Source organism: Lygodium microphyllum, chromosome 4 (genome assembly GCF_053477565.2).
Source record: "Lygodium microphyllum isolate KBCC chromosome 4, Lygodium_microphyllum_v1.1.10, whole genome shotgun sequence".
Lineage (NCBI taxonomy): Eukaryota > Viridiplantae > Streptophyta > Polypodiopsida > Schizaeales > Lygodiaceae > Lygodium > Lygodium microphyllum.
Genome location: NC_141138.1, coordinates 73,408,359 through 73,424,423, shown reverse-complemented (window position 1 = coordinate 73,424,423; position 16,065 = coordinate 73,408,359). Strand labels below are relative to the sequence as shown.

General features: G+C 40.4%; 1 protein-coding gene across 1 annotated transcript; it reads right to left on the bottom strand.

Annotated features, from left to right (window-relative positions):
- Nucleotides 1-3,275: 3,275 nt before the first annotated feature.
- Nucleotides 3,276-6,242, bottom strand: LOC148037176 (GDSL esterase/lipase At4g10955-like). Its single transcript, XM_087677255.1, has 3 exons — nucleotides 6,087-6,242; nucleotides 5,553-5,984; nucleotides 3,276-4,202 (listed from the first exon to the last, which is right to left on the bottom strand). The coding sequence occupies exons 1-3, from the start codon at nucleotides 6,170-6,172 to the stop codon at nucleotides 3,545-3,547; spliced, it is 1,176 nt and encodes a 391-aa protein (XP_087533381.1). The 5' UTR covers nucleotides 6,173-6,242; the 3' UTR covers nucleotides 3,276-3,544.
- Nucleotides 6,243-16,065: the final 9,823 nt, after the last annotated feature.

The window sequence follows — 16,065 nt, the reverse complement described above, 5'->3', positions numbered from 1 at the left end:
GTGACATAAATGTACAACGGTCACCCTGGCATATCACGAGTGGAGCTCGATATCTCAACAGGAAGCCTAATAATATTGGGATGAATATTGGTAATGCTATCAAGTAGTTACAACAAAAGAAGGGAGTTATAAGTCAAGCACCCACAATGAGTTGGGCAAACATGCACAAGGGGGGGGATGATAGTGGAGATGAGGGGATAGTGGTGGGATGTGGCACTAGTGGCATGGGTGGCGATAGTAGTGGAGGATTCTCATGGTGGTGATGGTTCTCTCCTTGCTTATCCTTCTTGCTATATGAGAAGTGCAACATGTAGGTGTCTCATCTCATCCTAGCTCACCATCCATCGTTTTTGTGAAGCACCCTTGCTACCATAACTAGCCTAGTCACCCCTATGCCCTTCCATGGTATGTGTCTAATAGCCCCTTGGATCTTAGCTACTACTTCAACAATAGCCCCAATTGATACATCGGCACTTGTAGCCTTACTCTAATTAAATCTTAGAATTAAAAGCTAAATGTTATGTATTGCATCCAAGCATAATATATTTTTTCTTTGTTTTGGATATTTATAGGGTTTGACAAACCATTGGCACTTCTTGAATTGTAAGAAGGATAACCAGGGGGAGAACTATCATTAGCATGAGAGGCCTCCACTTCTATCACCACCCATGCCACTAACACTGCATCCCACCATCTTCCCATCATGTCCATTATCATCCCCTCATATCCATTTCCATGCTGATAGAATATTGTGACTACTAAATTGTTGGGTAGTTGTAGGGAGGTGAAAAGGCTTCGCATAATCTCTTCCTTCTTATTATTCTTTGTGGCATCGATCTCCCTTCCTTTTTGAATAGTGGTATTGAGGAATAGTGTGTTTAGTCAGCAATCCACAAGGGATCATTCCAATAAGACAGGAAAGGTGCGAGTGAAATGATGCCAAGTAACTCTTTATACTGAAAGGAAATAGTATATAAAGCAGTGAACAAAGTACCTCAATAATCCAATTTATAATGAGATTTACTTTTCTAGGCAAGAGGCAACTCAATCATGTTGGAAACTCTTATTTATCCTTGCTCCTCAATACATACACTTGTATTCTTGATTGCCCAAGCCTTGCTCATCATTATCAATATCTATTTATAGCTATTGTAAATCTAGCCCTGTGTAAGAGAGACCTTTTCATTGAAAATCTTAAACTATATCTGTGTTCTTTTTTACCCATTTGGATCTTTTCTCTTTCTCTTGATTTCAGTCATGATAGAACCTAATCAACCCCTAATTTTCCTGTAATCTTAGCTTTTAATCTACCTCTAATCGGTATCCAATTTTATCATCTATTCTAACCAAAATATTCTCTCTCTCTCTCTCTCTCTCTCTCTCTCTCAGAATTGATCAAAGATATTTCAACACATTTATACAGAAGCTTGGCTAGTGGAGAACAATAACATCATCTTATCTTCTATCCTAGTTTACTCTCTGTCACTCTATCACTTATTTTCTTAGTTCATCTCACACGGTCCTCTCTCTTTCCCCCTTCCCTTCTCCCTCTTTCCCTCTCTCTCTCTCCCTCTCTCTCTATGAGTTAGCACTTAAGGATTAAGCAACAACTATGAAGAATAATAACATCACAGAGATTGAAAAAATAAAGATACCTCCATTATCACTTGATTGCTTGTAGTATAGAGTGTTGAAGAGGCAGATATCTTATAGCACAATACTGAAGAGAGAGATTGATTGTAGCAGGTAGAGAGTGTTGTAGATAGAGATTATTTGATTTCAGCAAACGCTATAAAAACTACTCCTGAGATTGCTTATAGTAGGGTAGAGAGTGTTGTAGATAGTACTGAGTGTTGTAGATAGTACTGAGTATTGCTTCAGAAGAATTCGTATGCAAGAAACCATATTCTGGAGGGAAGGAGAAGAGTACACAAAATTTCAGATAAAACTAGAGCTTTGAGAGGGAATGAAGAAATGCCCAAAAATAGGTATACACTTGTCCAAAAATAATAAAATTTTACAAGGAAAATCGTGAGTCAAAAAGGTGTCTCTAGGTAATCTTAAAATATAATGTGTACGTCATTTTATATCTTTTTTAACTTCCGCCCTTTTAAGAAGCAAGAATGAGAATAATTCTAATATATTTTCATATTGAGAAGTCATGAGGGCATTAAAGAGTCGTAGATTAATGATTGGCTCCATTTTTACAAAAAATAGAATTGTATTTTTTTAGTTATGAGGATTTTGAGAAAAAGTGACCTTATCCTAGAGTTTGAGAATAAAATAATAGGTGAAATCTATTAAAAATACAAATATGAACTTATCCTAGAGTTTGAGAATAAAATAATAGGTGAAATCTATTAAAAATACAAATATGAGATTTTCTTGATTGTAGAAGATCTCTTATTCTAATATTATTTTGGAATCTATTTTTAGAGAGAGAGAGGTGAGAGAAACCCCTTAAGGGGCAAAAAAGAGAGTCCATATTTCTCCTAATACACATTAGGGTGAACTACCACTTTGTGAGAGAGAAGGTACTTGTACGAGAGATTGACTTGGTATATGTCAGCACACAGGATCAGATAGTTGATATTTTCACAAAGGCATTGGGTGCAAAGAAGCTTCGAAAGATTCGAAGCTTACTTAGAGTTGCAAAGATATAGTTGATGAGCTTGAGGAGGAGTATTGAGATAGCAAGCTCAACACGTGTGTGGACATTGATGATGGACCGCCTAATTAGATGGCTCCACACATTTACACTTAGCATGTCGGTGGTCATTTATGATCCTCACATGGCCGTTGACTTATTACTTATTAAATTTAGGTTATTGCATCTACCTACAACCAGCATAGTTATAGTGTCAATCAATTAGTATAGTCAGTTATGCACTGTTTGACTTAGTAGGCCACTTTTCTTCATGTTATATCTTATCTATACTTTGTGTACATTATATTGTGTGTGGAAGAAGAAAAAACTAGCAAGAAATTTATGTTTTGGTCTTCATCTCTCTTCTTGTGTTATTGAGTGAGCTTCTTCTTTTGTATATGGTGTGTGTTTGATACAACAGCTCAAGCAAGTCCCCCCACCACGCAATTCTTGATATGCATGCCTTTTGCAAACATGACACCATGTAGAAATAGAAAGGGAACGTAGACAAGAATCCTTCACCGAATAATGAAATGCCAAATTGATTATGTATGTCATAATTAGCTTATTAATATACATTGATGGTGCGACTACGTTGCTTCAATTTTATCAAATATGTCATAATTGATTGTGTATGTCATAATTAGCTTATTAATATACATTGATGGTGCACCTATGTTGCTTCAATTTTATCAAATATGTCTTTTGGTAAATACAACATTTCGTCACTTGTTTAAGTGACTTTATTATAATTGAAGTTTACAATATTTTTTACACTCCAACCGGACAAAGCTCTCTCCCAATAATCTTCTGCCCTCTTTGCCTAACGCCCCTGCACATCCCCGCGTTCAGGTCGGTGTGTAATGAGTGATATGGTGAGATATGTCTCTTTAAGGATTAAGCCACAGGAGTCATGTGACCTTTGGAGCAGTCGAATTGGAAGGTCGAGGGGGAGGGGCGAACTTCAAGTGAAAGCCATTGATTGAGTGCGTGATTGTTTCGATAATTTTTGTAGATACTCGAGGGGATGTGGCAAAGGTGATCCTGGTGACTGACAACATAGAGGTGGGCAGAGGGGATCAAGTGGTCCGGGCGGCCGTTCGAATCCGAGCCTGAGAGGAAGCGTTCGTTGAGGATGGATCTGATGGAACGGCGCGACAAGCGGTTGTTTGCCTTGAAGTACTCGATGTAGCCTCGGCACACCAAGTCATCCGCGTTTATGTACAGGTTCGGCAGCCACAGCGCTATCTTACAGAACGACTCACTCTCCTTTTGCCTTGCCGAGTCGTCCTCCAGCATGTGCGATAGCCCGTTCGCCACCACGTTGTGCACCATGCTCACCACCTTTGATATTTTCTGCCCCACATGCCCCGAGTCACTCGCCACCGTCGGATACGGTGGGTTGAACAGATGCACCTCAAGGAACGTGCCTTCCTCTGCTAGCTTCCTCCCTATCAGCAGCCCTAGCACTGAACCTTTCGAATGCCCCGCTATCACCACGTCGGTTTTTGGCTTGCGGAGCTCCTTTTTCACCGCCTCCAGTCCTATATGATATCTGCAATATAGCCAACCACAGAAACCTATAATAAGTTCCAATATCTGCAATATAGCCAACCAAAGAGTCCTATAATAAGTTCCAACAGTCCATGCCTATTAGTTTTCAAGCCCATCGAAGTATATAACAAGTACAAAAGTGATGAAGCCTAGTAACAAGTGCCACATGCCCTCTTTAAGTACAAGGTCTCAACCATAAATATATGACGTTTCAGAATAGTTTCCTTACAAATAGTTCTGTGAAATATGTGAACGACTACACAAAACTCTAGAGCCGCCACGAATGATCCTTCCCATGTGCAATATCGCCACATCTTGCAAGGTAGCCATCTCATAGTTAGCATGTAACAATGGAGAGCAAGGATTGCGAGTGCTTTGAGGCTTGTGATTCATTGCCCTAACTGCAATAGGCTAGTTATGGAGGATAGATTCCTCACAACCAAGAATTCCGAATGTTGATTACACATTAAAATGCAAACACCTCATTTGCCACAAAAAAAAAGGGTGCTGATGACATGTGACCCACATGTAAGTTATCTTTTAGTACACCTTGTTGTCGACAAGTGGAGGAACCCTGTCCAAATTTAGAATTAATTCATTGCTTGTAATGAGAATAGGCGCACAAGAGTCAAGTTGCACAAGGTGATTGTAGAGGGAGTGGGGAGTGAGTTAACCCCATTGTCACCATGTTGGGCATGGTGACATTGAGGATTCTAGGGATTTCTTGACCCTCACTATACCAAAACCTGTCAACACGAGTGTGTTTTCACCATATTAGAAGCACTATTGAATGGGCTTTGACGAACAATGTGAGAGATGAGTTTGGACCAATTGAATAGCACCGACATATCACCTCTATCATTAATGTTATGAGCTTTATATACTAAAACCCTTAGAGAATTGGAAAGCATTTGCAATTCATAAAATCTTGTGTTCACAAATGCAACCTAGCTCTAGCCTCTCCAAATAGGGAAACATGTGGCCATTGTGCCCCATTGCAACAAGCTAGAAATGGGTGGCAACTCCCTTGCAATGCTCATGATGTGATTGGAGAGTTTGGTAACTTGGCATTCTTGAGTGGGAAGTTCTTGTGAAGTGTCATGCCCAGGATTTAGGGAAACGGGAAGGTGCTTGTAATGTTTTGACCTGGTGGTTGTAATGTTTCGGCAGGCCAAGCGCCTGCATGCCTAGGCTGTTTGAGTGGACGTGTGGCAGTCTGCAACAAGTCTCCGGGCCCGTGCAACAACAACAGGCAATGTTTGAATGTGGGGCCGAGGGGCACACACAAAAGAAACGGAGGGGGGGGGGAGGCATGGGGACGTTGTTGCGTGTCATAACTATAAGTACAAACCTTTTGTGAGTGCTCAACAGATGGAAGACGATGTAGAGGTCGGCGAGAAAGTCTCTTCCGCTGCGCATAGTGCCGCGGAAGGCCACCACCACCCTGGGGGCGCCCGCCATGGGCCGGTCGCGGTTGTGATGCAAGAGGGTCCGGTACACCGCCCCAATGAGCGTCTCGCCCTCCTCATCCATGATGGGCCTCACCATCTCGTAATGGAACTTCTCCCACCACACCAACGTCTTCGTCTTCAACTTCTCCAGATCCTCCGCCCGCCTGCACGACCACCACCGTCCTCCTGGCTCCCCTCCATCATATCCATCAGCTTCCGGCTTATTGTTAATCTGCTTGTATTCCCACAGATTTGCTCGCCTGTCCTTCTCCATCAAGTAAACCCCCTTAACCAGCGACGCCATTATTGCCCTCCTGTGCGTTGGCTCTATCCTGCAAAGGAGAGCACTCATGGATATTGAAAGCTCCACAGAGAGAGAGAGAGAGACAGAGAGAGAGAGAGCATCATTGCTGATGCTTAGATCGAGTGCTCACCATGTCGGCTCAGGGAGGCGATAGTCCAATCCAAAGTCCTCGAACTGTTCACGATCCTCTCCTCTGCTCGTATCGTCTCGTGACATTACTCTGAGATATTAAGGGCCGAAGGCGGCTATTGACAGACAGAGAGAGAGAGAGAGAGAGAGAGAGAGAGAGAGAGAGAGAGAGAATGGAGGAAGGAGGCTGGTCGTATAACATTGCCAGGGCCCAGTAGGCTATAATCATATATTTGTTTTCTACTCGATGTTGACCACCTAGCTAGACTCGAGCGCGTATGTTAACCTAGCATATGTTCCATATTGACCCGACTTAAGATTCAACATTTAATAACCTGCGTGGTCATGAAAAACATTTCTCGGAGAAGATACAAAAACATTTAATAACCCGCGTGGCTATCTTGCCCATCCAAACAGCTTCAAAAGTTTGCATACGTCCGAACAACTAAAAAATTTCACATACATCAAACTACCTGTATGGTTAAAGATGATGTCAACAACTACCTTCTTTTTTTTTGCTGGTGCATATTCAAATGATACGTATGGTTAAACGCGATGTCCCACTTTTTCTCGTTGATAAAAGAACAATAGTTCAAAAAATTAGTGGCCATATAAAATACTAGGAATCCTATCAAATTTAGGACTTGGTCAAGGGAGGAGAGAGGAGCTCTCTCCTAGGATGTGCTTTTGGCATCACTCTAGTTGGATTCTTTACTTGGAGCTTGATCTCACTTCATGGCAAAGTTTGTGAAAAAGACACATTGAAAAATGCATAAATCTACTTATAATTTTGCAAGAGCATGAATTAAAAAATTAGTTCATGAAGGAACAATTGATCCATATTGAAACTCGTCAATGTATAATGAAAAACTCTCTCTTTCTTTCTCTCTCTCTCTCTCTCTCTCTCTCTCTCTCTCTCTCTCTCTCAATTTGTGTGCACTACTCATCATAGCCTAGGTTGGAAGCAAGAGCCAAGGCCTTTTACTTCCCATTGGTGAGATTCTCGACAACCTTCTGTGTCTCATCCTTATCTTGCTCTTCTTCAAGGCCCTTATGTGAAGGCGATCTCTATGCACCCTCCAAATTGTATGCAATAGACTTTCTATTTGGGAATCACCAATCTCTCTCTCTCACTCACACACACACACACACACTCTCTCTCTGGCAGGATGCATCAAATCAATGGACATTGTTTAGATCTCTCTAGTAGAGTTAGTCATCATGAGTTGGAGCAACTACTGCACCAAAGCACCATAGAGTGAAGTATTGAAGCACCACAATGGGAGCACTGCTACATTGAAGCACCATAAAGTGCATTACTTGCAATCAAGGCTTGATTAGAAGCCCCTTAGAGCATTTTAATCAGCGGTTGTCAATTAGGATAAAACATAAGGAAGAAATAAAAATCAAAGAGATGGAAGGTCTGCCATTCTTGCACACTAGTTTTATCAAGACAATAGCACAACAATAGTCATTAGTTGGATTGGTTGCTAATAGCATCAAGATAGCAGCCGTTGAGTTTCAGCCATGGAGGAGAAGATGGGTAACTACCATATGTAGGACTCAAAGCCTTCTTTAGCATAATAACATCTAGAGGATTGAACCTTGACTTGAAGAGCTAGTCCTCTTCTCCTAACTACTTTGCTGAGCTGAGAGCTCTCCCTGACTTAAAGAGCTACATATATGCTAGTTTCCAATGAAGAAGACCGAGTCCTTCCTAGAGTGCAAGATCCGAATGTTGTAGGTTTTGCCTCTTTTAAGCTTTTGTCATGTCCCTAAACCTCTGCTTCCTACACTAGATATGGATGTTAGTGATTTATTAAGGCTTGATTCTTATAGACAAAAGAAGGAATATAATGTTGGCTCTTTGGATGAAACTCTTGGTGCTGCAAATCCACATTTGTTACAAATTGAACAAGACAAGCTAGAAACTCAAGCTAGCTAAATAAGCCATAAATGCTCCAAAAGGTGCTTAGTAGGTAGTCCTTGAAAAAACTAATTTTTTGACTTTCTAATGAAATCTTTACATTTTTCCCACTTCAAATAATTGTGTGTCATAGCTTTGAATAAATCTTTATATGCATAACCACTTCCCAACTCCAACTTCCGCCCCCTCCCTTGTTATGAAGGCAACCTTGAGGGGTGTACTAAAAATATAGATGATTGTTAACATTCTTTATTGTCCTATAAAATGTAACTTATAACATTCTATCATATTGAGAGTATGCACATGTACTTATAGGCATGTTACTTATACAAGTGGTGGTATTGGTAGATCCCTCACATTCCAAGACCCTACTTGTAATAAAGTAAAGACAATAATCTAGATTTTGTGTATGTGTATGCTTTTGAGAGAGAGAGAGAGAGAGAGAGAGAGAGAGAGAGAGAGAGAGAGAGAGAGAGAGAGAGAGAGAGAGAGGACCCCTACTTGTAAACTAAAGTAAAGACAATAATCTAGATTGTGTGTATGTGTATGCTTTTGTAAGTAGTTTGAGAGAGAGAGAGAGAGAAAGAGAGAGAGATGACTTGTAAGTTAGTATTTTAATATTCCATTAATATCTTGATAGTTGACAACTAGGCACATTGATAATTTTACTAATATTCATGCATGTCTTTCTACATGGAGACAAATTGAGTGGGCATCATCATAATAATGAATGCAAGATGAGATAAAGACCCTTGAGTTATTGCTTACTCAAATGTGGCCATGCTAATCAATTGAATTGAACTTTAACCATGTGGCCTAGTGCTCTTAATTATTGTTTCACTCAAAGTAAGTAGAACCTCTTATGATCACAAAGTTGGTTGTGACTAAGTGCAGAGAGAGTCCTTAAAGGTCAAACTCCACCTTGGTAAATCCACAACAAAACAAACTAAGAAATCTTCACAATAGCAAGGATATGAATGATTAATCAACCCATCACAAGTTGAGTAATTCACAAATACACTCACAAACATAGGTATAAAATGAAATCAACAATGCTTTCCCTAGTACAAGTAAAAGCTTAACCTTGCATGGCATAATGCTTTAGCACAAAAAAATAAAACACTATTGCACTTAGGTATTACATCATGCAATTTTGTTTTCAAACATTTTGTGGCACACATTCGTAATAAGTTGTGTGATCATTGTTCCCTAATATTTTGATTAATGCAGAGATATAAGTATTATGTTTTTATAGTATTTAGATATTGTTATGTTCTTATAGTGTGTAGATAGTATTATGTTTTTACAATGTGTAGATAGCACTATGTTTTTATAGTATTATGAACAAAAATATGTACAGTGCCTTAAAGGTCACTTTTCTAACAGTTTTGAATCCTTCAAAACTATGGGTATCACATCCATAAGTTTTAATCATGACTTGTTGGCTGCAAACACCAATTGTGTTCTTAAAAAAATGTGGTAATTCCACTGATTCCAAATTTAAGCAATAACAACTCCTCTTATCACATTTCAAGATGTGATTGTTTCTTAATAAAGTTTCCCTCTCTCTCCAAAGAGGATTCATTTAATATCTATTATGTTATAAAATTCTACTTTTTTAACCCCCTCCTTAACTTGCCTCTTGATTGGCTTCACTTCTCTACACTTCCATGACAAGTGTGATATGTTCATCTGTTCTCTTTAAAGCACCACTATCTTCCCAAGTCTTTTTTTGTGGAAGTTTACTTTTTAGAGCATTATATTTAGCTTGAATGAGGGAGTGGGTCTCTTAAGCATCATGTTTAGCTTGAATGACGGAGTAGCTCTATAGAGCATTATGTTTAGCTTTAAAGGATGGAGTGGCTCTCCACACCCCTGAACTTGCCTCTTGCTTGACTTCACTTCTCTATGTGTCCATGGCTAGTGTGATGTGTTCACCTCTTCTATTTTGCAAAATGCACACATGGGGGACACCCCCATTGTCTTCTCAAGTCTTTCTTTTGTGAAAGTTTGCTCTCTAGAGCTTTATGTTTAGCTTGAAGAGGGAGTGGCTCTCCAAATCATTATGTTTAGCTTGAAGGAGCAAGTAGTTATCCATAGCATGATGTTTAGCTTTGAAGGAGGGAGTGAGCCTCCACACCCCTTATACTTCTTCTTTTCAAAGTCCTCATCTTAGAGTGCTGGAACAACTTTCTCAATACACCACCACTTAGCCTATGTGGCTTGGATCCTTTCTATAATAGTCCCTTCTTCTTTTGCATTTCCATAATTGGACTCATATTGGGAAATTCGTGTATATTGCTATGTTACCACTGATTGCTTCTTATTCAATAACTTACAAAAAGCTTTATTTCCTCTCCCTTAAATAGAACACCATCTTTATTTGCTCAATGTTAGTGTTCTCCAAGTGGTTAGGGTCTTGTATGGCCCTCCATCTCAAGTTTCCCTTCATAATATTGCACTTTACCAATTTTGGGTTTTCATCTAGTAGTCTACAAGAAGGATCAAAGGTATGCTTGAAGGACTCTATGACTTGTAGGAATGAGGAATCTCCTCTCTAATCTTGTGCTCCTATTCATTTTGGCATTGTTCCCTTAATTCCTCCTTGCCATGATTAATAGCCAAGAGATAGACCTCCATCCTCTTTATCCAACCTCATGTATTAAAAGAGGGCTACTAGCTCCTTCTCCAAGGCTTCCCAAGTTTATGCATTGAAATTCAAAACTATGGCTAAGAATATAAGGAGAATGTTACAAAATGCATCAATAGGATTGATCGCTTGTCCATTCCTTGCCTTTGTTTTATCCTTCACTTTGATTTCCATCCATTTAGCTCCCTACTACATAGTAGTTCCTACTTCCTTGGGCATTTGAGGTACCTAAATATTTGCTTAGGCTTAATGACATTGAATCCCAATTATATGAGCTAGGGCTCTAGTCTCTCCATATATCAAGGATATTAGCTTGGCCTTCTTTAATGTTTATCGTCAGGCTCGATAGGGCTAAGAATTGATAATAAAGCTCCATCAAAATGTCTTCCTACTATACTTGTATGCATATCCCAGTAAGCTAGCACGAATTATAGAATATGCCTAAATATCAGAAGAAATATTTTTTTCTTGCAATACAAAGTTGGTTGCTATGACATGACTTAAAGAAGAAAAGGCATGATTCACTATTAACATTTTATCATTGTACCATTTTATGTTGATCATCTATAATTTTCAGTGCTTATCCAGTTCCATGTATAGCTTGCATGCATCTATTATTTACACAATATCATAAAAATTAATGTAAGCATGTATTGACTTTTTGAAAAGAGAGGGGCTTATGAAAACCATGTGCACTCGGATTTCTTTGATTTGTTGGGTGGGTAGATTGAATTCCAAGGTTTCTTTCAAGTTTCTATGGCACAGCCAATTTGCATGAACAAGAATGTCTTTCTACTATCTAGTGCAATTGTAATCATGTCTCAAATGAGCTAGCATGAATTGTAGAAGATACATGATAACATCAACCTTGATGTCAGAGGTGAAATATAGTATGCTTTTCATAAGCTTTTTGGAAGCGACAAGATTGACGTAAACATTGATGTTAAAGATTGAAAGCTTTTTTGAAGCTTTTTTCACGAAAAAGCACCAAGCTTTGCGTCGATTACCAGCATGGACAACAAGTTTAAAGCCGGATCCAGAGACAGGAAGCAACAACAACAGTCCCATGATCGGCTTCCAATTCAGCTTCATGAGCTGCTCTCTCTTCTGCATCCTTTGAATGGTTTGTGCACTCTCTAAAGGGCCAGCTTTCAAACTGCGATGGTGTGTGACAACCAAGCGAGTCTTGACGACTTCCCTAACTGATGAGCTGTACGTGATTGGAGGAACGTAAGGGTCCATCACCATCATCAAGGGACTGACAAGAGGTCTATGGAGGTCGTCATCAGCATGTGCGACTTGCCTTAATTAAGGAAGAAAAACGGAATCTGTAGGAAACCACGAAGTGGGAACTTTGGGAAGAGTAGAGCAATCAAGAGGTAGCAGATTAACTGCATCGATGTCCATGCACTCAGGAGGAGCGTTATCAGGCAAAAGGTTGGTTGGACCCTCAATTACCAACGGTGAGGGGATTCAGCCAAAGACAACGAAGAGGGAAAGCTCTTAGAGTTGATGAAGTGTAGAAGCCTCAACAAACACAGGTGGACCAGCATGGCCGTAGAGTTTAAAAGGGGAGGCTTGGCTCCAATCGAAGCCTACCGTCATGTGATGAGGCTTCAACAATGACAGTACGCACTACAACACTTGGAGATGAAGGAGCAGTACAATATCCGGTTGCTAAATCAAGAGGCAATTCTGACATTGGAGGCTCAGGCTAGATATCAAGCGGGGTTTTTTGTCCTATGTGCACGTTTGCAGTCAACAGGCTGACGTGGACACGGGACATGCTGGTAAAAAATAATTATGGTAAAAAGAGGCTCCGTGTGTATGCATGCCCCATGGCCATGCGTTCCATGAGAGGGGTCCTCCAAACCCTCTCTCTCTCTCTCTCTCTCTCATAGTGGAGAAGGAGATCTGCTTTGCATCTCTGAAGTGACGAAATAACACTAACACAAACAATTGACATTAGTTAATTATTATTTTGTAAAATATAAATTGGAAAACGGTTTGACGAAACGTCAACCGACAACTCAAAGGGCGATGACCCATCATGTACAAATATGCTTTCAATAATGCAATTGATTGATTCGTTGCCTCTGTGTGAGTAATCTTGAGCGAGAGAGCCTGTGTTGTGATTCCTACAGGGTATCAATAACCAGGTTGTGAAATACACACAAGCATCGCGTGGTCGTTTGCTCCCATGACTGATCACCATGGCGCAAGCAACGTCATCAACGCGAACTTACAAGATCGACAAGCTCAGCGACAAACATTACCACCCTTGGCGCATGACAATGGAGATGATTCTTCAAAAACAGGACCTCCTTGATATTGTCGATGGCAATGCCCCCTGTCCAGATCAGACTGATCCACAATTAGTCAATGATGTTAAATTGTGGGATGAGCGTGACTTGACTGCGCGCCTCGAACTTCTTCTCCACATGGACGACGCCCAAAAAACAGTCTGTACGCACACAAACTACAGCAAACTCCATTTAGACACAACTGCGTGAAACCTACAAACCAAATCTGTTGGCAATCAGGTACACAATCTTAAAACATTAATTAATATTTTTATGCAAGAAGATCAACCAGTCGAAAAAATTTTACAATCGTGGAGATTAAAAATGGATGATGTCCTCCTTTCGGGATTAGATCTTCCACCGCGCGTCCAACCCATCCTTCTTCTTGCAGCTCTCCCACCATCGTGGCAATCTTTTACCTCTACCCAATCAAATCAAGTTAAACTGTCAATTTCCACTTTAATTCCATTAATTTTACAAGAACATTCTATGCGACAAGCAAATCAACACTCTCACTCCTCATCCTCTACATTAGCTATGTACGTTCAATCCAAAGGAAAATACCATAGAAATACTCGCCATATTTCAAAAAGAAATAGTTATCCTCTGCGAAGAAATTTTCGATCTCACCACTCAAAACCCAATTTCAGTGTTACTACACCCTACTGCCGCATTTGCAATAGGGCTGGACATATGTCTAAAGACTATTGGCATCGTTCTAAGGGCCGCACAGATAGGCCTAAAGCACAAGCCAATTGTGCTTCAATTTCTGACTCCTCTAGTCATGAATCGGAGGATCAAAACTCAACAAGCCCATTGCAATCTGACTACTCGGATGATGATGATGCTTTGTTAGCCTTTATGGCCCATAATGTTGTTCAAATCATCACACCTCACACATAGATCCTTGACACCGGGGCTACAAATCATCTAACGACTAATAAAGAATATTTAAATGAATATAGGGAATTGAATATACCCATAAACATTCGTTTCAGCAATAATGATACCCTTCAAACTGTTGCCATTGGTCATGCCAACATCGAATTGACCGATGGTAAAATTGTCCTTGTTTGGGACATTTACTACGTGCCCAACCTTGCAAAGAACCTTATTTCAGTTAGTAAAATTACCAATGCCGACACGTACTTAGAGTTCCATCACACACATTGTCTGATTAATCATATTCTTCCAAATGGAACACTTTACACTGTTCCTTGTCCTAAATTTGGACGCCTTTATCTTTTAAGTAGAAGTCACCCCTGCCATGAATCCTATAGTGCCACAGACATTGATCCCACTAATTATACTACCCTTTTGTGGCACTACCGACTTGGGCATTTAAATCTTGCTACTATGAAACATATACATAACCATAGGTTAGTTCGCAATTACACATTGCCCCGTCAATGTAAAATCACCTTGTGTGAAGGTTATCTCCTAGGTAAGATGGCCAACAAAAAATTTCCTCCATCTCGAAATCACACCACTCATCCATTACAAATTATACATTCGGACTTATGTGGTCCTATGCCTATTCGTTCCCTCACTCGTAATAGGTATTTCCTCACTTTCATAGATGATTACACCAGGTTCACTATCGTAACATTTATTAACAATAAATCCAGCCAAACAGTGTTACAACAATTTAAAAATTACCAAGCCTATATTGAAAAACAACAAGGAAGACAAATAGATTCTCTTCAATCTGATAATGGAGGCGAGTATGTCTCCAATCTGTTTAAAAATTACTGCAAAGAAAAAGGCATACAACAACGCTTAACTGTGCCTGAAAATCCCCAACAAAATGGAATTGGTAAGCGTAAGAATCGGAGACACATGGATTCTGCGCGAAGCATGCTTCAAGTGGCAGGCCTACAGCCGTCCTTTTGGGAGGAGGCAGTTATTACAGCCTACTACATTCAAAATCGGGTATACATTCACAATGTCAAAGCCATACCCTATACCCTGTGGTTTCACAAACCCCCAAATTATGCTTCTTTATGCATTTTTGGGTCCCCTGTGTATGCCTTCGTTCCTGAAACACAACAGAACAAGCTTCAAGATCATGTTGTACGTGCCTGTTTCGTTGGTTACGAAGAACCCTTTGGTATCAAAGGATATCGCCTGTATGATACTCAAAAAAGAAGGTTCTTCTATGCACGTACTCTGGTCTTTGATGAGGACTCTCTTCTCAGTACCTCTGCAAACAAACAGGAAAATCCGTCAGATGTCTCAAGCCGATATGCAATAATAGACACAACCTACCATCCTCACCTCATTGAGTCGTCTAACTCCGGTCATACCTCGCGCCTGGCATCTCCTTCCCGATCAGAAATCACGTGGCCCGTCCACATTCCTAGTGCTGCCAGAATGGCCTTACCTAATGCTGTCCCAGTAGCAGCGCCTCTGGTCCCGCAAGCTCTTCCCCTTCCGCCGCCCCAATTGGCGGTTCCGAATACACCCAATCCCGTCCCAACGACCCTCAAATGAGCTGTCGGCTTTGGGCGCTCCACATGCAGCCGTCGGCGTACAAGCCTGACGCGCCTTGACTATGGTGATGCGCGTCCATCCCGTCCTCTCCGACCTCCCTTTAAACTCTCGGGTTTAACTGGCCGGAGCCAACGATGTGGCACCCCGCATGCCACGACAATCAGCTTACCCACTCCTCACTTGCCACGTAACTCAACATTATCCTCCACTTATCAACATGATCTATCCGATCCATCCTCTCCCATGGATCACGTGTGTCAGCCTCCTTCCGGTTTAACTGAGACCCACGTGTTCTCTATCTACCAACCACGTTTCTGATGTCGCTGATTCTTCACCTTCAAAAGTATCATCGTCTCCAACAACTTCTTTCCCTTATTATTTTTATACACGTCAACATCATTTGCCTATACAAAATATGCAATATGGATATCTATTACCTAGGAAATAAGATTCTAAACTTAGTCCAAATATACATTCCTTTGCTCTATAAAGAATTGAGACTTAAATCAACTTGATTAATAATTAACTAATGGTTCTCTTAATTTATTCATTTTATACAATGAAAATACCACCAATATCTCTTTCACTTTTTCTTCTAAAACTTTTT

Bases quoted from the DNA above. Each gene is read 5' to 3' on its own strand.
- LOC148037176 (XM_087677255.1), bottom strand. From the start codon at position 6,172: ATGTCACGAGACGATACGAGCAGAGGAGAGGATCGTGAACAGTTCGAG. The intron at 5,985-6,086 runs GTGAGCACTCGA...TCTCCTTTGCAG, and splicing joins CGCCTCCCTGAGCCGACATG to GATAGAGCCAACGCACAGGA. The intron at 4,203-5,552 runs GTTTGTACTTAT...GCTATATTGCAG, and splicing joins CTGTTGAGCACTCACAAAAG to ATATCATATAGGACTGGAGG.